Genomic DNA, 27,732 nt, shown 5'->3' with positions numbered 1-27,732 from the left:
GGAAAGGCATCTCTTGTGTGTTTGAATAAATCTAAATAAATAAAATAATTCATGTTTATCTATTAACTTCTGTTCACTGGCAACTCTTTAAGGCTGTTCTGCATTTTCAGTTTTTACCAATTTTCACCAATAAATTACCAGGTTTTGTAATTAAAGGAGTTCTGTTTTTACGGACTTACACCCATTTATCAATCCACTCAGTATTTTTTTCAGATACATATTTTTGTTAAACACTAACGCTTTACGTGATTGCTGAGTCCTGCAGCTCTAAGACTGAAGCAGTTCTGCAAGTAAAACACAGAATACACAAAGTGGAGGTTGGAAAATCAAACAACGTTAATATCATGCTATGACTAGCTCACAAGGAAATGCTGCCCACCTATTTCTTTGCATCCGTTTATTGCGGCACTCAATTTAAACAATCAATCCTCCACAGATAAAGATAGATAAGATAAGAAAAAGGTAAACTTGGGGCAAAAATGCAAATCTATGCCTGAATACCAACAAGAAAATCAGTGCTTAGAAATTGTCAAGAAAAGTAAATACAGAAGTGAAGAGGATTCATTGCATTGCAAGTACTGCAGCATTGAAGTCAGTGCTTGCGCTGATTGAATAAAGGAGCATGTCAAAAGCAAGCAACACAAGAAGTTTAAGGAAGATAATGAGTTTTGGGATAAACAATCAATATCAGGCGTTTTCACCAGGGCTTTAGTGAAGTAGAGGACACAGCACGATTGTGTCAATGAATTTGTGGGTGCTCTTCGTTTTGCCGGACAGCCGCTGTTAATTGCAGAGGGAAGTATTGGTGACTTTGTGCAACAACACTGTCCAGCAGCAAAAACCCTTCCCAATGCAGATAACCTCACTTGTAAGTATCTGAAAGAAAATGATGATGCTTTAGTATCTAAACTGATGGAACAAATTGATGGAAATGTGTCTAGTCTGATTTTTGATGAGTCTCTTGATGTTTTGGACCATCCAATTCTTGGCCTTTTGTTTTCATATTGTTATTTCAAAGTGAATAAACCTGCATTGTTTTGTGCTGATGTGACATTCATCCGCTCTGCTGACAGCTGTTTTGTTGAGGCAGCAATAACCGACATGGTTGAGATGTACCAACTACTTTGGAAAAATGTGGCCACAACTAACAGAGATTCTGCTTCCTACATGGCTAAGTTTGCACGGGAGATTAAACTCAATCAGAAACCAGAGCTGCTACATATTACCTGTCCTGCTCATCTGATTAATGTTGCACTGTCAGCTACTGTTACAGAAGAAATGAAACACATGAAATCTTGCATCATTGGATTTGGGGCTGTTTTCAAGCATGTGAACAAGTTGAAAGCTTTATTTTACCCAGTGCAAGACAAGTGCAGAGCCGACTGTCTCTGTTACTTACCCCTGTTGTGCCACATCTGTGGATGAGCTTATACTTTGCTGCCTGTCATGTAAATAATGTGTGGACTGTGCTAATGCATCTCCTAGATCACCTTGAGTTGTTTGGTTCTAAAGTAAAAACTCTGAAGAGACTGGCAAATAACCAAAATGACTGCTGATTCTGTGTACCACTGTAGTGTTAATTGCTGAAAACTTGGGATCACTGTGTGACACACAGAAAGCACTGGAGTTTTCTCCACCAAGTGCCAGCACATTTGCCAATACAGACATTTACTGGATCCTGACAACCAAAATCTCAGCTGAGTATAGCACAAAAGCTGCAGGAGAAACATACAGTGAGAAAACGCAGCTGTTTCTGAATATCCTTCCAACTCCAGAACACGAGAAAATCAAAAAAGCATTCAAAACCTCAACACAGTGCTCAGTAATGACCGTGGCCTGTAATCTAAAGCCCAAAGTGTTTGGTGCCAAAGATTCTTTTTGCAATGTCATCCAGGTGTTCACCCCTTCCTCAAAGTGAATTTTGCAGCAAACTACGACCATTATGCCAGAGTATTTCAACCATTTGCCACTAAAGATGAAATTTCAAATCTGAAAGGGGAACTTACCACTTACATGAACACACCTAATCCTGACAATGTGAAACTGGATGTGCTGGCTTTTTAGACCAGTCATCAAAATGCACTTCCCAAATTCAGCAAAGTGGAACGGCAAACTTTGAGTGTACCCCCTGGATCCATTGATGCAGATTGCTTATTTTCGAAGTTGGACTACCTCTAAGACAGCAAGAGGCTCAACATAAGTGAGGATACTTTGAAGAAAATTATGCGAGTGTATACTAACCAGGATCTCTGGAAAACCTACTAACTCTGAAAGACGAAAAATAGCTTTGTAGATAAAAAAAGCTTTAAATTATACTTCAGTAAAATGTATATTATGAAAGTTTTGTTTTTTCTTTTTTCCAAGGGTTTTTTTTTAATAACAATATTTCATACCAGTTTTAATGTTTGGAAAATAAACACTGAAAAATTCCCAGATTTTTTTTTTTTTTTTTTTTTACAAATAAAAACTGAAAACGTGGAACACTAAATATATATAATGGGGGTTTCATCTTATTCTCTGCATTGTTCCGTCTTAATTTCCTTCTCTTGTCCACCAATTTTAAGTGTAATGAAAAAGTATAAATGAAAGGAAGAAAACCCATAAAAACAGTAACTAAAAGTTCTACCATGGAAACTTATTGCCAAACATCTATATCACTCAAAGACAATTTCAATGAACCAGACCTAATGTTCTCCAAAGAATTACATTCCTAAGTGCCCCATTTTATAACGCCGTGCTCTGAACAATTGAAACGTTAAAATTACTTTCCCCATAAGCTTATCCTAAAACCTGACTCAGGAGGACTACTCTCAGCACTAAGCAATATGCCCAACAGTAAGTGTAAAGCAGGCCTTTAGATTCTAAACACTTGAGCTCAGTGCCTGTCTATTTTATATATATATGTGAGATGCATAGTATGCTTAGGGTACTAAATAAATAATAAAAATAAATGAATACCTTAGACTGGAGTAAAAGATGGATTTATCAAATGGCATGCTAGAATCTTTTTGCCATTTAGCAGGTTTGCAGAAAGTTACAGTATATGAAGCATATTCAGCAAAAAAAGATATTGGGGGGAGGGATAGCTCAGGGGTTTGAGCATTGGCCTGCTAAACCCAGGGTTGTGAGTTCAATCCTTGAGGGGGCCATTTAGGGATCTGGGGCAAAAATTGGGGATTGCTCCTGCTTTGAGCAGGGGGTTGGACTAGATGACCTCCTGTGGTCCCTTCCAACCCTGATATTCTATGATTCTATATAGGTTTTTATTTTTATTGATTTTATTTACTTATTTTGTTAATTTGTTTAAAATAATTACATATTTTAAAGCAACATTTTTGTCATCTGTTCTGTTTTTTTCTTTTCGTTATTTTTTTAATAAGGTCTTCTGGGGTCAAGAACATTTGAATTGTTTAGTTCTTCTCCATGAACTTCTGCAAGGGTATCTTACTGAACAAGGCAAAATGGAAACGCTGATCTCTGATCAAACATACCAGACTCGGTCTCCTATGGAAAGGAATCAGACCTCAAAAACTGAGCATACGTCAGATGATCTGAGAACAGGCCTGTTCCAGTACATACAAGATGCAGGTAGGAAGAATATTATTATTATTTTAAATTACAAAGTAAGTACAATAGTAACCTTTTAAAGATCACTTATCTATTACGAAATTCTTTATCTTTTTTGGTAAAGCAATTGAAAATAATATCTGTTGCATCAACATCTTTTTGATTTTTTTCCATTTAGCTGCAATCTTTTAAAAGTCAGGGAAATTGCTTTTTTATTTTCTCTCCTTTTGATCGTAAGAGATTTGTTTTTAAATACTTTTGTCTCATAAACCAGCCTGTTCCTTTTTAGAAATTACATAACCAATTATAGCTTTCTTTCATTTGACAGAAGCGCAGAAACTGCCGAGTGCCTATGAAGTTGTGTTTTACAATGAAACTGAGGATAGTCCAGGAATAATGTTATGGAGATATCCAGAACCCAGAGTGCTTACCCTTGTAAGAATAACTCCTGTTCCTTTTAATACAACTGAAGATCCGGATATTAGCACTGCAGACCTTGGAGATGTTCTTCAGGTTGGTAATTGGGAATTCCTACTTTCATTAACAAAAGAGAATGTTGTTATCATAAAGTTTATTCAGTGTTTTACAAATTGCTGTTAGTAAAAATTGTGCATAAAACAAACAATAGGGGTCTAATGAAGTCAATGGGAGGTGAATTTTGCAGCTTAAACACATTGCTAATTTAAAATGAATCCAACAGTGTTTCCTACCATTTAACTGTGAAGGTTTTTCCACAGCGTCATAAACTACAGCAAACCTCAGCAGTTCTGGTTTTCTGTCTTCTTGCTATGGGAGGTTGATTAGAGCAGTCCAATCCTATTGCCCCAATCCATGGATCTCCTCTTCAGGAGCGCTGTCTGCCTCCTTCTGTTCAGATGGAGTGTGGCTGTATACCCTAGTAGTGTTCCTGCATCTGCCAACTGCATTGCTCTTTCATTATTTAGTAGGCCTGTTGTTCCCCAAAATACATTATTAGGAATTTTGTACTCTCTACTATAATCCATCTTTATTATTTCCCTTATTCTCTGCATTTCTGTATAGATATTTATTCAACTGTGAATTCATTAATATTTTTAATTCTTACTTTTCACCTCTTTCTGCAGGCCATCTTCTGTCTTATTTAGATCTGCTTATTATTCAGTTTTGAAATAGTATTGCAAATTATATTAAATAAAATGTCCTCCTCCTTTCCAAGTCAGTGAGAGGTATTACATTTTATTTTGTTATTGTTATAACTGTAATGGAAGAGTTTCTGTTTTAAGAATTGAATTATGCACCAGTATGCATTAACTTATGGATCAGGTTAATCTCCCACAGAAATATGATATAATATCATTATACTGCACAAAGTGTTAGTGAGATCATTTAGGTGTCCTGCCAATTTCTTTGCCCTCTAGAGAGGCAAGTTTCAATATCCTTAAATTGTATGAAGATTAAGAACTAAATTGAAGAAATCAACTAAGCTTGGCCTGAGGTCTCATCAAAGATCAAAATGGTGTTATCATGCACTTTCTTGAGTTCAGTCCATGTGAAAACCTTCAAATTGCAGACCTTAAAGACTATATTTTCAAAGCAATGTGCAAGAAGTCTGCTGCATAAATCCCATTATAGTTAGTAGGTTTTGTGGGCAAAGTTCCACGTGTACCACTTAAAAAATTTAGCCATATATAGTAACATAGGTTCTCCATTGAGTACGCCAGTGTGGTTCCCACTGTAGTTGTGCATATCCCTCATGCATGTAAGACTGGAGGTTTTTTGAATACCAGTGTCTGTCGGGGCTGTGTATGTAACCCACACGCATTTTTAAATTGGATATGGTGTTCTGTTCCATCTAGAGGCACTGAGACCACTTAAAAAGAGAGATTAAAAAAAGAGATTAAAAAAAGCTACAGCCTTAGCTAACGGCCAGATGGCTTTTAGCTCACGCGGTAGAGGCTCATGCACTGAGGTCCCCGGTTTGATCCCACCCACCGACAACCAGGGTTACACGTATATACTTTGTGCCTTCTCGTGTTCCCATACAAGGGCATAAGGGCAAGGTGTCTGCAACCCTCCCTCAGTTCCCTCTTACCGGGTGGCAGTGAGATGGAACCTGGCAATTGTTCAACCCACTAGTTCTTAGCTTTTGCTAAACTTCTACAAATCTTTGGGAAAATCTTCAGAACTACTTCTCATCTTTTGTATTGACTGCCATGAACTGTTTCCATCCATTTGAACTGAACTGGTTAGAACCCCTCATACACTCTTGTACAGCATCCTTTAACATGGCAAGATTTAAGCCCTGTTCATCCTGTGATGGACTAATCCCTCTGAAAGAAGGAAATAGCAGGTTTCTCTCCTGCGTGGGGACATCTCCTATACTGAGCAGATTCTCTGTCAGCTTGTCATTCTCCATGAGAATGTGTAAGTTGCAAGATGCAAAGCTAACCTCCATCTTCTGGGACACTCCATGAAGGTGTCATCAGACCCTGAGATCAGTTCTCGAGTTGTGCTTTCGGAAAAGCCAGCTTCATTTAGCACCCCATCTAGCAGAAAAGCAACACCAAAGATCAGTACAGAGAAGATGGCACTGCTACCCAGCACCAGTACCAATATTGATACCACTGGCACCAAAACTGTCCTCAGCAGTTGAAAATGGTGCACCTCCTCTAGCGTCTACATCTGGCTCCAAAAAGGTCCACTCCAAACAGAAGCAGAGATTCCAGATGGAACTCAATGTCCTCCCATAAGGACAGATACTGTATGGTCGCTGAAGATAAATCCACCATGTACCTCATAGCATCGAGGGTTGGGGAAAAGGAGTAGCTTACAGTGCAGCAGACTCCTCCAGCATGAACCCCTGCTCTGATGATGCACCCATCAGTGTTCATGCCCACCAAGGAGGATGACCCCAGAGGACGAAGATCACCATTGGTACCAAAACACCTACCTGCACCAGTAAAGACTCTGATACTGAGAACACTGTATATTTTGGCACTACCCTGGAGGAGGTCTACTTCTCCTCACCATCACTGTGGCATACATTTTCCCAACATCCAGTAGAGAGCCGCCTTCTCTGAGGTCAGTGATCAATACCATAGAGATAACTAACACCTTATCCTACAGGACTCAGCCACCACCTGTCCATCAGGAATAACCCTGGACTGACCAATAACCAACAAGCCAGTCTTATTCCTACAGCATGACACCATGGCCCTACTAGATTACCTGGTCCCGCTAACTCAGGCATCAGGAAGCTGATTTCCACCACACTCAAAGAAGAGGAAGAGGTTACCCTCCCAGTCAGCATTCCTGGCTTGACCACCTATGCCAGAGTTCCAGGGACAGAGCAGCACCAGCCCCCTGTATTACCGCCATAGGGCCTTTCATCTTCGTTACTCGATGAAACGGTATCATTGGCACACGATGACTTCAAAGTGTTCCAGGAGCTACTTGTGATGATTGTTGAGACATTGGTGATTGAAAAATCAGTCATATTGAAGAAATCCATAAGCTATATGACGTCTGTGAGCTTCTGGTCCTGCTGCAAAATGGGTGGAGAAGTGGTACCAGGCACCTGCCACAGGATTTGAGTACTTCTACACCCACCTCAGCCCGGGGTTCCTTAATTGTGTCAATGGTACAATAAAAGTTAAAGTTGAGTAAGAGTAGCCACAAGGACCCCAAAAGGCTTGACCTTGTGTGAGAAAGTCACACTCCATTGCTTCCCTGCAGGGGCTAATGGCCAGTCCTTCCTGGCCAAATATTATCAGGACATGGTGAAAGTGGTTGAACAGAAGAAAGGACTTGCATGCCTTCTGTATTGTCCATAGTTTCAGGGCATTGATGTGCATTCTGGACTCTCGATATGTCCACACTTCTTGAGGTGGTCCCGGTAATGGAGTGTATATCCCCAGAGAGCAAAAGGTGGCTTTTGAATTCTTCAGTGAGTACAGAGCACAGTCTGTCCTCTGGCTGAACAACTCTGAGCCCTTGATCGTAGTCTGTGTTTTTTTCGGGATGGGATACTTCCAAGAAAACAGCAAATATGTCATGTATTGCTCCAGAGGAGCCTTACGCTACCAATCCTAGGGCGATATTCTCCTCCTTACTTGGTCAGACCAATTCAACTATGCCTTTCCTCCACTGCCACTTCTACCACAAGTACTACACAAGATCCAAAAAGATAGTGCAATAGTCATCCTCATTGCCCCTTTCTGGCCCAGACAGTTTTGGTTCCCAACCTTCTGCACATGTCATCTCTCCTGCCAATTACCCTCCTGACATTCCCCGAGCTCCTGACCCAGTGCAATGGCAAGATCAAAAACCCAAATACACGACCACTCCACCTCACGGTGTGGTATTTGGATGGCATCATTCCTAGAACATGCATGCTCCTCAGACAAATGAGACATCCTCTCTAATAACAGAAAGAACTTTACTAGAAAATGTTACCTAGCTAAATGGCAATGCTTCTTGTCCTGGTCACAGCAAAGAGGCATTCTGTCAGAAGCTACAGATATTCCCCTCATCCTAGACTGTATCCTATCTTTGAAGACATTGGGTCTATCCCTAAGCTCATTGTGAGTCCACTGAATGGTGGTCAGTGCACACCATCTGCCTGATCAGGGCTACTCCATTTTCACACGCCCACTATTCAACAGATTCTGGAAAGGCTTGATAAGAACTTTCCTGCCTCCTCAGAAGATTGTGCCCCACTGGGACCTGAATCTTGTTCTTTTGGTACTAATCAGGCTCCCCCTTTAAGCCTTTAGCTACTTGCTCCATGTCCCTCCTCTCCATGAAAATCACCATTCTTGTAGCTATCACATCAGCAACAAGGGTCAGTGAGCTGGAAGCAATGATGGCAGACCCTCCATATATGGTGTTCCATAAAGATAAAGCTTCTTTACACCTATTCCCCAAATTTATCCATAAAATAGTTTTGGAATTTCACCTTAACCAATCTGTTCACTTACCTATATTCTTCCCAAAACTGCATGCATCTGCAGAAGAACATAGGCTCCACTCCCTCGATGTTCAGCAAGCTTTGGCCTTTTACCTTCGGAGAACAAGACCAATCAGGAAGTCTCCGAGACTGTTTGTTGCTATAGCAGAAAGAGTAAGAGGGCATGCCATCACCACTCAGAGAATTTCCAAATGGATATCTGGCAGCATTCTACTCTGCTGTCAGCTCTCGAACCTCCCTCCCACTACAGGCGTAAGAGCTCACTCCACTAGAGCCTGAGCAATGACCATAGTGTGTCTTCAGGACATACCCTTCCTGGACATCTGTAAAACGGCCACGTGGAGTTCCACTCACATGTTTGCAGGGCATTATGCCCTGGTGCAGGACTGGGCTGCCAATGCCTCCTTTGGGACAGAGGTTCTCTGCTGAGCCCTACCATCTTCATCCTAGCATCCTCCTCCTATTTAGGTACTGCCTGTCAACCACCCACAGTGGAATACAATATACTCCTGGGGGAATTCTGCACCATTCCATGCATAATTAATAAGCCATGCATATTTTTAATTTTTTGCGCAGAAAAATGCTGCAGTTCCACCATTTGCCCACTAGAGGGTGCTACAGCGCTAGAACAGAGTAGCCTCAGCAGAAAATAACTTTGGCTGGAAAGTTGCTGCGGTCCTGCCTTTTGCCCACCAGAGGGCAGTGTGGTGATAGAACAGAGCAGCAGCTCCCGGCCAGCTAAGGAAGAGAAAGAGCCTGCCTTCTTCACAGCGCCTGTTGGGCCAAGTCAGGAGATGGGGGCTATGGGACGACAGACAGCGTGGGGCTGCTGTGGGGTCACAGACAGGGACTCATAAGGGCTAGTGGGGGAGGACAAACTGGGGCAGGGGCTGAATGGGAGTGGAGGCACAGAGTCACGGGGGAGGGAGATGCAGGGTCACATGGAGACAGAGGAGAGTGTGCAGGACCACACTGAAACAGGGGGGTGTCTGAGTGGGGGTGGAGGGACATGTGGACAGGGGCAGATGTGCCTGACTGAATGGGAGAGGCTAGGGATCAGCCAGGGTCTCCATGGGGGAAGCTCCCCAGTCTCTCCCTACCCCCCCAAAAAACCTGTCCCATACTTTTCCCACTCATACCCAACAACCCTCCAAGCTCACACCCTGACTCCTTCCCAGCAATTACTTCCCTCTCCCTCAGCTCCTTTGTTATCCCTGACTTCCCCAAGCCTTTGCACTGCTTCTGACGGGTGTGGGAAATATGATTCTGTACTGTCATTTAAATAATTATTAATCAGAGTTCTGTATTAATATGCCTAGTAAGGAATCTATTTGTCAAAAAACATTTCCTGAATCTTTTTTGTTGTCTGTATTGTTACAGACATACTTGTCTACAGGTATTTTGAAATAAATTACCAAAAATAATTGAAACTGGTATGATTATATTGCATTATTTTGACAAATAAAATATGCAGAATTTGAAAATACTGTGCACAGAATTTTTTTTTGTTGCAAAATTTTTGATTTTTTTGGTGCGGAAGAAGGAGGTTACTTGCAGAAGAAGAGGAGGTTACTTACCAGTCACTGGAGATTCTTCAAGATGTGTGGTCTCTGTCAGTCCATTACCTGCTCTCCTTCTTCTCTGCTGTGGATCTGCTCTAATTTGCAGTGGAAAAGTAACTGAAGAGGCAGTTGGTCCACCCTGCCCTTTATCACCTTGGTTGGAGGCATGAGGCAAGCCAGGGTGCATTCATAGACCAATGGACACTACTTTCAAATTTCAGAGTAACAGTCGTGTTAGTCTATATTTGCAAAAAGAAAAGGAGTACTTGTGGCACCTTAGAGACTAACCAATTTATTTGAGCATAAGCTTTCGTGAGCTACAGCTCACTTCATCGGATGCATACTATGGAAAGCGTAGGAGATCTTTTTATATACACCAAAGCATGAAAAAATACCTCCTCCCACCCCACTCTCTATTACCAGCAGGAGAGTGGGGTGGGAGGAGGTATTTTTTCATGCTTTGTGTGTATATAAAAAGATCTTCTACACTTTCACAGTATGCATCCGATGAAGTGAGCTGTAGCTCACGAAAGCTTATGCTCAAATAAATTGGTTAGTCTTTAAGGTGCCACAAGTACTCCTTTTCTTTTTACTTTCAAATTCTTCCACTTCAGGCACTGCGTAAGCCACAGTGGAATACAGATATGGACCACACATCCTGAAGAACCTCCAGTTATAGGTAGATGACCTCTTACTTATCCTACAGTAACTGTGGTTCTTCTAGATGTTGTCACTGTGGATCCCACGACCTGCCCTCCATCCCTGTTTTTCAAAGTCCTTAGCAACATGGCTTTGAATTGCAAGGCAACTGAGGGAGGATCACAGCCTCTTTGCCCTTTATGGGAGTACAAGGAGGCACAGTGTCATGTGTCCAAAATTCTAGTCGCAAGTGCAAGAGGCACATACACACCTACAATAAGATCTACACTAACATCTCAAAGAACCACATTTACCGTACAGTAAGTAACATTCTGAACATGGCAAGTGTTTTCTTTTTGATTAGAATAATGTGGCTATTTAGGTGGAAGAGGTAACATTTAGTGGATTTTAAAGATCCTCTAGATGAACGTTTCTTAAACGTGATTGGTCTTAACTTTAGTATAAGCCTGGATGGAACAGAAGGCCTTTCAGCATGCATACAAAATTTTATTCTAGACTTTGTTTAAAAAAAACCTATGATGTCTACAAGATGTTCTTGTTCTGCTTGTCTTCTCTGTGTAAATTCCTTTGTTTCTTCATTTTCAATATATCTACTAAGTACAGAAATAGGAAATGTTGTCCCTAAAAAGACAATTCACAAGATAAAGGGAAAAGAAAAGAAAAAAAAATCATTTTTATTTGAATTCACTTGTGGTGAAACAGTACAAAGGCTTTAGCATATTTGTGAACAAGGTAATTACAATCAGCACATTTAAAAAGGGAACCAAATAAGTTTTTAAAACAGTAATGATACAAAAGTGCATAGAAATCACATTTAAAACAGCTTTCCCAGTAGGGAAATACTATGGGGTCCCATACTGTAACCAGCTGTGATCCCAATAAGGCCTCAGTTCTATACTGTCAGATAAATTCAGTCTAAGGTGCACGTGTGTAATTTCACTTATATTTAACATTTAAAATGTTGCCAGTTGTATGTTCATCTTTTAAAGTAAATCATTGTGACATTTCATCTGGCTTTCTGGCTTTACTAAGCTCTTTTATGGCACATCTTTTTAATCATCATGAATAAATGTTGGAAGCCTCTTTGTTTCTATAACATCTTCAGATTATTAGAATTTATGAAAACTTCACTGTAAACAGAACTTCATTAGATATCAGAATTCATTACATGCTGGCTGCAATTTTACTGTAATCTTAGGATAGACTAACTGCTTCACATAAATAAGAACTGATCTGAATCATCATGTCTCTCTCAAATCAAATTTTAATGTAGGTTCAAAAATGTTCCAATAGCTTGTTTTCTCACTTTTACTCCATTGTCGCCTGATCTATAGATTATGTACAAGAACCCTCAGTTATCACTTTGAGGTTTGACAGGTTCTTGTCCAAAGATCAGGCCCAGTATTATTAAAATCACTGCGTAGTTGGGAACCCCAATTTGCAGAGTTGCAACACTCATACTATAGGAACTTTCCTATATTTACAAATAATTTATTAATACACCTAGCACAGTCACAAACACTCTAACTCAGTAAAGTAGATAGAGAGAATACAGAAAGTACATCTGAACATCCATACTCACACCATTCCTTGAAGAACAACCTGAAATGTTAGCCATTATCTTCCTCATCTTCACCAGTGGCCATCATTCTGGCACTTCCCAAGGGCTACATCTCTCTCTCTCTCCTCCTGCCCACAGCCTGGGATACCACTTTTATAATATGTTACACTGATGCTACCATGCCTAATTCATATTCAGTAGGGTTTTCTCCCCTCTTCCTTATTTGTATTTCCTTTCCTTATTAATGTTGAGGTGTCCTTCTTCTATAAGTTAGTATATTAATGATTTCAGCCCATCATATATGTCAGTTAGTTGCCATGGCACTCTTGTGGTTGGATGTTTTTTCCAAAACTTTCCCAACAAGCTGGTGTTAGCTCATGTTTCTGTGGTTGGTTGATGTCATTATGGACAAAATTCCCCCTTACACTCTAAGTCCAGTTCCCCAAAGCTTAGGGGTTACCGTTGGGCCATTTATCTATGCCAAAGTTCATAGGCCTGAAGACTCATGATAACTGCTGAAACCAATGTCTTACAGATTTCAAAGTAGCAGCTGTGATAGTCTGTATTCGCAAAAAGAAAAGGAATACTTGTGGCACCTTAGAGATTAACAAAATTATTTGAGCTTAAGCTTTCGTGAGCTACAGCTCACTTCATCAGATGCATTCAGTGGAAAATACAGTGGGGAGATTTATATACATAGAGAACATGAAACAATGGGTGTTACCATACACACTGTAACCAGAGTGATCACTTAAGGTGAGCTATTACCAGCAGAAGAGCGGGGGGTGGGGAGGGGGAACCTTTTGTAATGATAATCAAGGTGGGCCATTTCCAGCAGTTGACAAGAACATCTGAGGAACAGTGGGGGGCGGGGGGGGGATAAACATGGGGAAATAGTTTTACTTTGTGTAATGACCCATCCACTCCCAGGCTCTATTCAAGCCTAAGTTAATTGTATCCAGTTTGCAAATTAATTCCAATTCAGCAGTCTCTCGTTGGAGTCTGTTTTTGAAGTTTTTTTGTTGAAGTATTGCCACTTTTAGGTCTGTAATCGAATGACCAGAGAGATTGAAGTGTTCTCCAACTGGTTTTTGAATGTTATAATTCTTGACGTCTGATTTGTGTCCATTTATTCTTTTACGTAGAGACTAGCCTGTAGGTTCCTTGCATTGCTGCTGAATATAATAGCAGCAAGGCAGTGAATATAGTAAAGGAAAGCTAGCCCTATGGGCTACACCACTGAGTGTAAATATTTGTCTTAGTCAAGTTACTTAGGTTGATTTTTTTTTATATTTCTTACTTTGCTTCTTTTTTCTATTGGAGGAAAGAAAGCTTTTCATCTGTGATTTTGTTAAAAATGTTTGGTCTTTGTGTTTTGGGGGAAGAAAGGGGAAACCATCCCCAGCTTGGTTACAGCCATGAGAATCCCCATTCTGCGTGTTTTACATCCTACAAACACTCCTGACTCCTCATCTTTCCAGACAAAAAGGACTTCATTGTACTCATTTGGAACTTGCCAATATCTCTTCTTAATTTGTTAGAAGAGCCACTGTTCAGTGACATAAGGTATTTCCTATTCCCACATGCTAAAACCAATACCTCTGCAGCATACCTATCCCTGTTGACCCAGACAGCAAGAAACCAGGACCAGAAATGTTATTTTTCTGGCTCTTCTACATAGTGGTTTTCTGGCAGGTCAGGTCCTAACTTATCCCCACCACTCTCCAAATTGTTTCCCTGGCTCTGCATAGCATCTGTTATTGGTAACAGAGATCTACACGTTCCTTGCATAGCACATAAGAAAACTTTTAAGCTTCATATACTCCATTCTTGAAGTTAGAGCTCAAAATGTAGACGGTGACAACATTATACTGGTTTCAGTGTAAGATTTGTTCTATGCCAAAAAAGCATTGTTAGACCCAAGGAATGATCATTTTAAAGCTCAACATCTAGACCATCATGGCTAAAAATATATGCCTTATATCATTAGAAACTAGGACATCTTAAAGAAAAGTTCTGGCATCTTAATTAGCACACAAAGATGTTGCATGTCATTTACAGGAGACACTTGTCCCCTCCAGACTTGACTTTTGCAAAAATTTAAATGAGCAATGATAAGTATTTTTCGTATTATTCAGCTTTGGTTACTTACCACTGTAATCCTGAATCATCACTGAGATCTTCTCTAGGGCTACCTTCCCCTATTTTCAGGGCTTATATACTAATTCAGGTGCATTTCCTGCTCACGCTTTCACATGTGCTTAACTTTAAGTACTCATATGGCCCGTTAAATTAAAGTTAAGCATTAAAGTTAACCCATATATATTTTCAGGATTGGGGCCTTATTAATGAAAAAGGATGTGTGATAGAATACTTTGGAAACACAAACACAGTGCCTTAGGAAGGAGGGGTTTGCAAAGTCCCCACTTCCAGTGTCAGCCTGCCCCTCTCCCACGCCCACCCAGCTTTTTCTGAAATGGCACCATAGCATCACAGCTTTCTATAGGACTCTTGTGTCTATCTGTTACAGTCTAGCCTGCAATCAGTTTAATAACCATATTTTAGCTTTATATTGTGTTGGATAAAGATATATTGCAGTCTAGACATTAGAAAGCTTGGATAGTAAATGAGGTTGTTGAATCAAAAACCAGAAAATCATTTGAAATGCTAACATTCCATATCCTTTAAATATGTGGGAAATCTATTTTATAATAACGTACATGTTTAACAAATTAAAAACACTTGCCAACTGGAAAAATACTAACCATCTTAAACCATCACGTCATTTACGAACAGATAGTTATTAGTTTGTTTCTTTTTTCCATACAAATCTACTTAATTTTATTCTGGAAACTATCTCTGTTTCTCCACTATGCTCAGCCATTAAATAGTATTGATCTCTGAGCAATGAAGCCTTTTGTTTTTTCTTGGTATCATGGTGGAGGTAATGAGTTCCAACATATATTTTATCTAACCCTTCCTTTCTTCTACGACTCTTGAAGTGGAGACAGAATATAGAGCCACTGCAAGCTCACTACTGTGTAGCTATTGTCTTTTAATGATCAGTGTCATGTTAATATTCAAAATCACAAGAAAATTTTGAGATCTATTTTTCCTCCCCTACAAAGAACTATTCTTATTAGTCAGAATGAATGATACTGATCCCCATCAGACAGCAAATTTATAATCCAGCATAACCTATAAATTTTTGCTTGGGAACAAGTTCATTTTGAAAATAAAAGTGAAAGTGATAAATTTGTTACAAATTCCTCAAAATATATATGTGTGTGTGTGTATGTGTTTTATTGAAGAAAAATTGAACAATCCTAAGTGGTTTTAGGCATAGCCACCAGGTATTTGAATGTGTGTGTTCCAGTATATGGAATGCACATTTTATAGATACTAATGGGTTGTGGAGCAACTCACATCTTGGTTCAGTACTTTAAGGAGGGGCTATTAAAAGCTGTTTGCTAATATATCTCCTATCATATTAATTTATAAAGTCCTGATTCTTTTACTATAAAAATAATATAAAATATTTATCAGTATATATAGTATATACTTTTCACTTTTATAGCACTTTTCATCCAAATATATCAAAGCACTTTACAAGAGTGGCTAAGCACTATTATTTACATTTTGCGATCAGTCCAAATCTGTGATGACAACAGTTAAAAGAGGGACTCGAAGGTTCCAAGAGTGCTAATTTGTATAAATTCAAAAAACAATTTGGAAGCGTAAATGCCCATGGTTCGCTCATGCAAATTGTTGTGGATGCAACTTTGAGAGGCCATTAGAAAATTTGACTCTATATCAAGAAAGAGGTGTGGTCTGAGTACAGCAAAGAGTCCAGAAACTCCTGAGTGAATCCTCTATACCAGTGGTTCCCAAACTGGTGTCCGTGAACCCCTGGGGGTTCATGAAATGTTACAGCGGGTTCTTGGGGAAAAAATTCCCTAATGGTGGACAGAGCTGTCCCTAGGGACCCCGGGCAGCACGGGGCCCCTGGACTTCCAAGAGCTAAGCAGATCAAAGCAAGCCGATCTGTCACAACTCAGGAAATTTAAACTTCAAGACTCCTTATAAGAAATGGAAAGGGAGGTGGATATTTTTTGACAGGTTTCAGAGTAGCAGCCGCGTTAGTCTGTATCCGTAAAAAGAAAAGGAGTACTTGTGGCACCTTAGAGACTAACAAATTTATTAGAGCATAAGCTTTCATGAGCTACAGCTCATCCGATGAAGTGAGCTGTAGCTCACAAAAGCTTATGCTCTAATAAATTTGTTGGTCTCTAAGGTGCCACAAGTACTCCTTTTCTTTTTACGGATATTTTTTGCTGTTTTTAAAATTAAATAGGCAGCTAGTGTTATTTTTAAAATTATTATGAAGAACAAGTTTAAGCTTTGTTGTAATGTGCATTGTTTGCCTGGACTGCTCAATACCGTGTGTAGGAGGAACTCTTTGAGTTGGCTTCTTAAATACCTTCATGCTGTTACACATCTGATACTCCTTGATGAAACATAGGAGCCTTGTCTTATAACAGGCTTATTCAAAGTGATTCAAGCTACGAAAGTGAGATCTTGGAAGAATGTTGCTGTTTTCATAATGTAATAAAAATACTGTAATGATAAATAATAATTAATAATAAATAGTGTGTAATAAGCATGTCATAAAAACAAATTTTATATTTCCAAGATCACTGCTTTTATCATTTATATTCAGGTAAAGGAGAAAATCCCTGGAAATATTCATTTTTAGGAGAGGGTTCGCAAGACTTGACATTTTCAGTCTCTCTGCTTCTGTTTCTATATCCTTAAAACGGTGATAATAGTGCTTGCCTATCCACATCTCTGGTGTGAGATTTCCTTGATTAGTATCTATAAAGTGCTTTGAAGATTAAAAGCCCTATATGTGAGCTAGATATTTTAATAAAAGTCATTGTGGGAGGAAGGGAAGGGACACACACTGGAATGGCAGTTTGATGTGCTCAGAGAAATAAATCTAACAGCACATATATTATTCCTTGTCCGTGTGATATAGTATATACTGACTCTAAACCACAGCTAGTATACCCTTTATGTAAAGGGGAAACCACTAAAGATCCTATTAGACAGTAGGAAATTCAAATGTTACTAAATGCATAGAAGTTCAGTCTAGACTACAGCTAATATGATAAAACATACACGGAGAAGAAAAAGCATATCCCACTGACAATTTGACTTAGTAGAAGACAACATATATTTCCTGAAAGTGGAGTTAATCCCAGAGCTGTCTCTGTCCAGAGTGATTTTAGGCAAGGGCAATCCATTATTGCTCAAATTGGTGAGGGCAAAAAAGTCAGGAAGTCAATGATGTAGTGAGGATCATACTTATAGCTTGAAAGAAGGGAAAAGGCCAAAGTATGGAAATCTTTTAGGGAATTGATCCAAAGGATAAAAATAAAGACCAAGACAGAGTAAAAATATCACTTTTTGATATGTTAAAGATTGGTGCTAGCCAGAAAGTATTCCTTGAGACTTTTCCAAGTTTTAAATCTCAGATGAAACATTTACACCAGCATGTCAAAAAAGTCACTAGAGAGAAGGTAGAGGAAAATTTTATGGTGGTTGAAGATACATGGATAGGTTTTTTAAAAGATCCTTCTTTATTATGTACAAATGAAAAAACAGCTATTAGTGGTCTGAGTTGTGAGAGGTTCATATTACATTTAGGACACTATCTTGTGCTGGCAATTTCTGAAATTAAAAGACTAGGGAAAAGAAGTGTCCGTTTTTACTTACCAAGTATTCACATGTGAAAACCAAGATTTGCAAAAATGGTGAAATTTTGCCATTTTAAAGAATAGTGTAATGGTTAAAAGGCAAGACTGGGAGTCAGAAAATCGGGGTTCTATCCGAGCACTACCAGAAGCTAGCATTACGATTTTGGTAAAGTCACTTAACCTTTCTGTGCCTCAGTTTCTCCATCTAACTGTAAATTGTTCTCTGTAAGGCAACTGTAGGGGCCAACCTGGATTTGTAGGTCGAGCATGGTTTTGATCTGGCCTGTGACATCATCTGTTTAGTAGTAGATAAATCTGAGTAATCAGCTAGTGGTGTAGAGCAGTGCATTCAGCTCTTGTGACTACATATACACAATGTGTCAGGTCCTCAGTTGAGGACCTAACCCAAGAAGTGTTGCCCTGTTTCTGAGAACAGTTTCAGTGCAAAATATACACAGTTCACTATGAATAAAAAAAACAAAAACAAAACCCAGTCAAAAAAACAAAACTATGCTTCCTAGTGCAAGGCACTAATGGGAAGATGTTTACTGGTGAAAGGACAAAAAAGAAAAAAGATGTTCTATAAAACAAAACAAAAATCAATTCATTTACCAATTAGCACATCGCTGGGCAGCCTTACCCCCTGGTCAATAGATCCTACTGGTCCTGCTAAAAATTCGTGCTCAGCCCTCATTTCAGGGTGGTCCTTGTTCTATTAGCAAAGAAAGTAGAGTCATAGAGTCATAGATATGAAGGTCAGAAGGGACCATTATGATCATCTAGTCTGACCTCCTGCGCAAGGCAGGCCACAGAATCTCACCCACCCACTCCTGTGAAAAACCTCTCACCTATGTCTGAGCTATTGAAATCCTCAAATCATGGTTTAAAGACTTCAAGGTGCAGAGAATCCTCCAGCAAGTGACCCATGCCCCGTATGTTTGCTTAGTTCCTGATATGCCCTGGATCTGTACGGAATCCACTATTGGATACACATTAAATGGATCTTTTACTATAGGCACTCCAGCCCCTACGCCCAATAGAAAATCTGCAAGCCCATCCCTGACTCGGGCGCTTCAGTGTGGGGGTCCCCAGACATCTCTTGCCATGGGGGGCTGGAAAACACAGTCTGAGTTGCAGGAAGCACTGTCCTGTGGTAGTGAATGACGAGCAATCGGATCACTCAGGCCAGACACCAAGACAGTTGCCTTAGCCACCTTCATCGCTGCCTTTTCTTCCCCCTTTTGAGACCCCTTGCCAACCAGACATGCCTGTAGCTGCGCCCACAGCTTCTCATTCTCCCCTTTAAGATCTGGAGTCTCCTGTTTCAAGGTTTCAGGCGACACCCATTCACTCTCTCCGTTTACTCCTCTACCTCTGTAGTTTAATATATGTTAAGTTGAACAAGTGGAACTTCATTGAATCCTGTATACTGTTTCCAGCCTAACTCCACCTGTACCCTTGGTGTCCTTCAATAACAGTCCCTCCGAGGAACACGGTTCCTCTGACTCCAGTTCCACGGATTATGATACATCTTCTATATTTTACAAACATTTTACTACAAACATTAAAAACAAATAATTAAAGCCAAGCCCTCAACAACCTGTCCCTTCAGCCAGAGGTTGCTAGCACATAGCTGAGTTGGAGTCTTGTCCTTATAAGATTCAGCTGATTATGTAGTCTTTGAGATAGTTTAATATCCTCAACAGGCAACCACACTGGGACTAATGTCTCTGGGTCTTCCTTTCACCTATCTTCAAGTCTAGCAACGGTGTCTCTATGGAGTCTCCTCCCTCCCTGTGGGGCTGGCCTCTGGATAGTTCTTGGTCTCTCTGTTCTGTGATGATCTGTGTATCTCTGTAGGCTCTCTGGGTCTTGTGTCTTTGGCTTGTAAGTGTCTCCTTTGCCTTTGGATCAGTTGTCCCTCTTCTGTAGTTACCTTGCATGATCTCGGTGCAACCAGGCTCAAGGCAGAGTGGGCCCCTCTGCCTGGTTCCCCAATATGGCAAAAGAAGGGTTTTATTTTCCTGCTGTTGTCCTCTTATGTGGCCAGATCTGTGTACAGATGGAACTCCTCCTTCCACTTGGTTCATTGCTGGGCTAGGTTTGTGTCTGCAAAATCCAGGGCTCTGGGAGCTTCAGACTGAGTTCCATGACTCGCCCTGCCAGCTGATGCACTTCAGAGAATGCCGCCATCATGTTTCATTAACAAAGAGTAAAGCTGAATGCAGGTTAAGTTGAACAAGTGGAACTTTACTAAATGCTGTGCTCCGCTTTGTTCATGTGGCTGAGTTGCTTCCAGCCTAACTCCTCCCACTCCCTGTTCCTCTGGTGTCCTCTCAATAACAATACCTCAGGGAACATGGACCCTCTGAGTCCAGTTCCACTGATCATGATACATTCCCCTGTTCTTTGGGCCCAGTGCTGGCAGATGGGAAGGACTGGAAATAGCATACAGTGGATCAGGAGCAGCTTTAATTTTTTTCAAGAATCCTAGATAAATTGTAACAAAATAAACTGAGTGCATCACAAGAATCCTGTGCTGAAATTTCAAACTATTTCAGTTTAATACAAAACAAAATCCAATGACCAGGCTGTTCTTCCCTTAAGGTTTCTCTGAACCTATTTAACTAAATAGACAATGGATGTAAGGGCATCCCCCTGGGGTATTCACAACAGCCGCATCTCAGGAACATGCTAGGCAGTCCACAAGCAGGCAGTCTGAGGTGTAGAGCAAAGACTTCCAGGGCTGTGCCTTTTCTTCTCTCCCAGAGAAGAGAGTAGAGAGTGTTGACTGAAGCTGGCAGGGAGAACAACACAATGTGGGTGAGTGGGTGTTGAGAGCTCTCTCTCTCTATCATCTGCCTCTTCTAGTTCCCTTTTCATTAGTTCCCTCTCACTTCTTTCCCCCCCCCCCCAACTTTGTATTGCTTTAGCTAGGGAAAAAGGCACGCAGGCTACAAAAGCAACTTGTTTCCATTTTTAGAGAACACTTTGTGCTGGTGCACATAATATCACTATCCTAATGCAAAAAAATGCCTCCTACACAATTAAAAGGGCTACGGAACAAATAGGGATGATACTATTTTTACATATCTCTCAGAGGTATTTTGCAATGCTAAATCCATTAAGGTTTCTAAAGTTTCATGAGATCCTCAGTTGGACAGCACTGTAGAAGGATGAGAACTGTTACTTTTCCTCGTTGTTGTTGTTGTTATTAGGGTTTGAGGGTTGAGAGAGAGAGTGTGGGGGCACAAAAACTGGTCAAATTTTGTTTTTAATTCTTTCAATAGTGACCTAAAATTGTACAAACTCAGAACTTGATATACCTTATAGGTCCAACCTTAAGGAAAATAGGGGGGAAATTAACTCTGGGGAGCTTTATGCTATATTTCCACTTCTCCGCCCACAAGGTCCTCTCATGTTCTTCTGAAGTCTAGGGAATCCCTGATTAGCTTTTGCATAGTATGGTGTTTAGTAATGAAGGTGCTTTGCTTGGCAGCGCTCTGCTTCATTCAGTATCTCAATTCCAGTCACCTCTGTGTTACATAACATGAACCTTTTAAAGGGCCATTCCCTACATCTTCCTTTTCCTACCCAAACTTAACAACCACAATCAACATTTATATAACACACAATTTGAAATATTTATACCCTGCCTACTAACTAAACTTACTAACCATGTTCAGTTAATTTCTGAGGTACCTTGCACTGTCACTTGGATTTGCAGATCTCTCTACTTGTAGTGTTTTGGATTCTCAATCATGTCTACTGTGTCAGACCACTGTTCACTCTCCATAAATTTCAGTCTGGATTGGGTAACTTCTGTTGCTTAGGAAATTCTACATGCTTTGTGAAAGGGTTAATTTTATACTAGTCATTCTTAGAGTTTTTTTGTTCCAGATTCTAATCACAATCCAGTCTTTTTATCAGGGACTCATTTAACCCCCCAGAATTGCAAGGTTGGCTCTTCAGCCTCACATCAATCAACATTTGTAACCTCAAATTAAAACATATCATTCATGTCTTTCATTTTTACATGGGTGCTGTATTCTTCAAATTTCTGAACTACAATTTCATGGCAGCATTCCAAAGTTCAAGTGTTCAAAAATTATATGAGTCAGGCACAAAAATCATGAGACTGTCTTTAAAAATCATGAGATCTTTAAAGCATGATCAATTTTATGTTTTTTTTTTTTATTTACCTTTTGGGTTTTGAGTCTTTAAGTGGGACTCGTGTTATGTTTTCAATCTTTACTCCTCAACCATAAGGGATAGAAACATATTCTTTTTTTAAATGAAAGTTGACATATTTACCTAAACACACACGCTGCCAGGAGCTGGAACTTTAAGAAAATCACCAAATGCCATGAAACACATGATAAAATTAATTGGTGTCACTGAGTTAGGCTCTTCTATGTGAGTTAACTGAAAACTGTTAAACATAGCAAGTGCTTCAGAACCATCCATTGTCAAAAATAAGGTGTGTCTTCCTTTTGACCGGCACCCATTGCTTGCACATGAAGAGCCGTGTGTACAAGCTTGTGAACAGGATTGCATCAAGAAATTTCTTGCACTGTTGTTTACTTGGGGAGTCTCTTCAAAGGTGTTTGATCTCTGCTGTTCCTTTCTATATCCTGTCTCTCCAGCAAAGAATATCACTGGCACTACCCTGTACTTCCTAAAAACCTACTCATTGTCACTGAACTGTTTACACAAGTGGCGATGGAATAACAGATTGTATAATCAAATATAAACTGTATATATTTTTGCCGCTTGTGATTATATCAAGTGGTACTCTAAATTCTGATCCCTAAGATCTATGCAGGCCACTTTCACAACAAAGACCTTAATGCAATTGTCTCCTGAATTGCTAACCAGGGAGATAGTCCAGGCAAATCATGAACTCTGTTGAGAGAATATTACAGGCTGTATAGAGGAGCTGAGACAAAAGGAGCATAATCTATGGCTCTTATTCATTTCGGCATATGAAGTTAAAATAAAGCATCTATCAAGCTGTAACACAGAAACAATTTTGTGTATGTGTGTTTCCCTTGTGTACCAGCTGGTATTCCAATTGCATGCAAGTGTATTCAGTTTTATAAGAATTGATGAAAATATTATTGTGTGCTGGGGCATCTTTTTTTGCCCGTTTACCTTCACACGGTCTCTTTGTAAACAGGGTAACAACTCTCTTGGTCTAGAGAGTCGTGGTTACTTCAGCTTGGTCTCTCAGACGGCAGAAAAAAGCAGAGGAGTAAATAGTTTTGAGATTGCATGGGCTTAGCTTAGATTTAAATAGGGAAAAGACCAGGTAAGTAACCCAGCTCTGGAAGGTTTCCTTTTTAAAGCCTCTGAGGTGAAGAAAGCTCCTTTAAGAGAACATAAATGTCTGCAACATCTGGGAAAGTTGGGGATTTAAGAGAATTGTCTGTTACATCACATTGATCGCCTACACACTTTAAATAAAACATTTGTAAACTACAAAACCTTGGGCTTGATGTTTTCAACACTATGCTAACGTAGAAACAGACACATTTGCTAACACCTAGTGGCTGCTTAAACAGTGGCCCAAGGAAGAATGAGCTTAAGAATGATTGGCATTAGACCTACTATAAGTCATAACTCCAGGAAAAATTTGACATGACAGTCAACAAGAAAAGAATTATGATCAATGTCAAAGGCATTCATTTTTCCCTTTAATGAAGAATACCTCATTTTTGGCTGACTCCGTTTCCTTTTTGTTTTGTATTCCCCATTGGGGCTACAGTGTTGAGCTGGGCATTTGAAAGAGCTGGGAAAAGAGGTTTTGGGGAAACCACAAATTTTACTCATGTTTGGTTCATTTCTCACATTTCAGAAGCAAGTATTTTGGAAATCCAGTAATTTGTGTTTGGCAGGTTAGTGATTTAGGTTTGTGGTATTATTAGTTAAGCATGCTGTAAAGCACAGCCACACTTATCAACAGCATGGATTGAAATTTTGAATATTTTAAAGTCTGTAATTATACTTAATGCTTGTGCTTTAATTGGTCAGACTTTTCTAATGTGTGATAAAATATGTTGTCCAATTATTTTAGTTAGTGCAGAGAGCAAGCCGAATTTTGTATTGTCAGGGATCTTGCCTTTTAAAGCTGTCATTTGTTGTTTTAAATAATCCTTTTTAATTAAATTATATATTATTTCTTTTTTATTCATTTATCTGCTATTTGTACAGATTAAACAAGCATAAAATGAAAGATTAGTCTTTTATTTTGAAAATCATGTTTGATCTTATAATACTTCATCCTTCCAAAAATTCCCTTCATCCTAGTGTCTCAAATTTCTTTCCTAGACCCACATTTTCAGAAATGTACATGTGCAAAAATGAACACACATAATGTATGTGTACAATTGTAGTGTTGCCAAGGATTGGAGACTTGCATGTACCAATAACTAATTAGACTTCAAATGATCTAACTGATCACTGGTGTGCACAGGCATAATGACATGTACAATTTTGCAAACCTATTTCTGAACATTAGAACTTAATTATTTAAAACTCATTTTAAGACTGAGATAAATATTGAGTATTATCTTTATTCTGCTTCATGGAGGGGAAACAGAGGTAGAGAAATTTATTGCCTTCGGTTGCACAGTGAGTCTGAGGCAGGTGAAGAAACAGAGCCAATTTTTTTAGGTGTTGTAGATTTAAACATTTGTGAATTATCTTGCTTTGAGGGACTTTACTATCCTGTTAATGTATTTGTGAGTTATTATAATCGTAATTTCTTGTTGTGTGTTCTGCATGTTATATGCAAAACTTTCTGTGTATCAAGATGAGAGACTGTATCCTTTAGGGGTACATTTTCAGTAAACTCTGCATGGAATTAGGTGCAACTCCTTGGGAATGTTAACTTGTCATTGTGCATAATTTGCCAGTGCCTCACACTTTTATCCCTTGAGCCAGTGAAGACTGCCTGATGCCAGTAGACTGACAAAACCATTGGAGTATTTTAATGACACTTTTATACTCTGGTTGAGTTCTGTCCTTTTCAGACTTCATATGTCTGATTTATGAAACTTTAGAAACTGAAGTTTTCTCTACTACAACTGGATGCTGAAGACATGCCACTTTTTGTTAGAGTAGGGGTTTGTTCATGTATCCTTGGCCAGATATCTCATCGGTCCACTATTGTGCAATATATACTATGCACTAGTAAGCTGCTGGCTGCACTCCCAGAGGTGGCTGCATTTCAGTGGTGCTATATACATATTATTTGTGAAGTGCTTTGGATCCTTCAAGATGAAAATCACTATATAAATATGGACTATTTTTACTGTAGCAGAAAAAATAGAACAATTTGAAAAACACTATAATGGGTAGATGTGGTTATATACCAAGAGCTTTTTTGATAACTTGTTTCTAAGTATTTGCAAGGTTCAATAGAGAAACTAGACAAAAATAATCCAATACATTCTACAGCATTGTACTGTTTCTTGCTACTTTTTCAGTAGGAAGTGTAAGTGACCCCATGTGTACTCAATGTAAAGATGAATGACATATGAAACTGTTTCTCTACTTAAGAGTGTATATATATATATATATATTTTAAAGATCCTACTGAAGTCCTCTCACAGCTTGGTACTGCTCTGCTGTCTCTGTTTAAACAAAAGCTATTTTGTATGTTTAGATTAATTTCTCTTTAATGAGAAAAAACTCAGTCTATGACAGATTGCTTTCTATCATGCACACCTGCATTTGCTCTGAACTTGGTAGCTTGATAAATTGATAAGATAAGTTGGTCACATGTGTTTTTAAAAAACACAAAACATAGGCCTTAATAAGAGAATGCTACATATTTCTTCTAAAAAGGTAAAAAGTATTTCTCAGGGCTCTTAAATTACCATATTCTGATACCAAGGGAAAATAAAACCTGGGCTTAGAGTCTTGTTTGTACTTAGAGGGCTTTCCGGACAGGAAGGCAATCTTGATGCAATGCAGTAAGCCACAATACCAGTGGGGCATTACAGGTGAAAAATTTGCAGCTGTACCCCTCACCACAATGTATTACAACTGTACAGTGGAATATTTCCTGTACAGAAATAGGGCTTGGTTAACTTTGTTTCCCAAGAGTAGATCACATTAAAATGTTATAAAATCATGATTTCCTGCATTTGAATACTTGTGGTTTCTCAACTGGTTCCAATATTACAAAGGGTTTTTTATGGCTTCTATTAGTTGAAGATGTATAGAAGCTTTTTTCCAAACTCAGCTAAAAGGCATTTAGGTATTTTTTTAAAAACAGACTTTTTTTTTCAGAAAAGATATTTTTTCTTTGATATCTCTGCATTATAATTGAGAGTTAGGTGTTTATTTTATATTCTGTACTACTGATTTATGTGTAAGTAGAATAAATACCACATAACTGACAGCAGTGGCAGACTACCGTAAATATATTTGATTTAACATAAATAGAAGGTCCTAGATGCTATTCTTTATTAAAAAAAAAAAAAGTATATTCCCCTTTTAGCCAAAGATTTCTAAGTACTTTGGAAAGCTGAGTAAATATTATTATCCTCATTTTACAGATGAAAAACCTGAAATTAAAACACACACATACGGGCATATTTACAATTGTACTAAATAACTGTGAAATAACTTTCAAACAGGCATTATTAAACCCAATCCAAATCAGGATCCAAAAGCTCTCTGAAGAAAAGGTAGTGTATAGTTTCTTAAAGTTTTTCCAATTGCAGTATATGCTTATCACTATATGTTAAGCACTGAGCGTGTGCTGTTGAGGAAGAATTTTCAGTGCCCCAAGTCTAAGGATATTGCACAATAGTGTGAATGTAATAAAATCAACATAACAAAGATGCAGAAGAAATTTGAAAAAGGCATAACATAATTTCCTTTGTGCAGCTATAATTTATTGGATTATATAACAGCTGAAACTTTGTTATGCTGTATCTGACTTTGAATCACCTCCATTTTTTATTTGGATCCACATCAAAAGTCTAATGGAGTGAATTTCCAGAACATGGAAATGCCAGAAAAGGTTATTTTCCACAGTGATGAGATATAATCTTAGTCCCCTGAGAAGGAGGTCAGAAATGTTATCCAACTCCTAGAAGGCAATTTGCTCTGTACTATGAGTTCACAACACTCAGTTGCATAGGAAGCTAGTCTGGCAGGTGTGTATTGAAATGTTCTGAAATTGTAAAGTTGTTCTAGAGGTCAGTTTAGATTATTTATTAACAATGTGCATAGGCACGTTTATTTTTTTTATATCTGTTTATCCTTAATTTTCTTTTGAATTCACTTTCTCTGTAATACACTTTTCAACTAACATTGCTTTTGCAATTTTGATGCAAATCACTGTTAACAATAAAATTAAAAATACAGACTGCTGGGTAACATTGCCAAGAATGTTCTTCCTATAGTATTGTGGACAACAGTTTTTATTTTTCTTCTGCTACTTCTTCAGTTCACCTAAAGGGAAAGTTGTATTTTCAAGGCACTTGGCTGTAGAACAGAAAAATATCCTAATACCAGGATAGCCGTATTATGGAGCAATCAGTTATTCATGCAGGAAGCTTGGGTTCAAATCGCAGCATGGGTTGGCGTCTGACACAAAGTACAAGATTGTTTTGTATTCCGCCTCTCTTTCACTTAGGTGGCCCTGTTAGGAGATAA

General features: G+C 39.0%; 1 protein-coding gene across 13 annotated transcripts in view; it reads left to right on the top strand.

Annotated features, from left to right (window-relative positions):
• Positions 1-27,732, top strand: part of VPS13B (vacuolar protein sorting 13 homolog B) — a 914,031-nt gene that overhangs the window by 788,279 nt on the left and 98,020 nt on the right. For all 13 annotated transcript variants that reach the window (XM_037892217.2, XM_037892214.2, XM_027818377.3 and 10 more), the window contains exons 38-39: positions 3,381-3,588; positions 3,896-4,080. In XM_037892217.2, the coding sequence (XP_037748145.1) occupies positions 3,381-3,588; positions 3,896-4,080 (393 nt within the window). The remainder of the gene's footprint in view (positions 1-3,380; positions 3,589-3,895; positions 4,081-27,732) is intronic.

The sequence above is a fragment of the Chelonia mydas genome, chromosome 2, assembly GCF_015237465.2.
Source record: "Chelonia mydas isolate rCheMyd1 chromosome 2, rCheMyd1.pri.v2, whole genome shotgun sequence".
Lineage (NCBI taxonomy): Eukaryota > Metazoa > Chordata > Testudines > Cheloniidae > Chelonia > Chelonia mydas.
The sequence above is the reverse complement of the archived record's forward strand: the minus strand, read 5'-3'. Positions and strand labels throughout refer to the sequence as shown.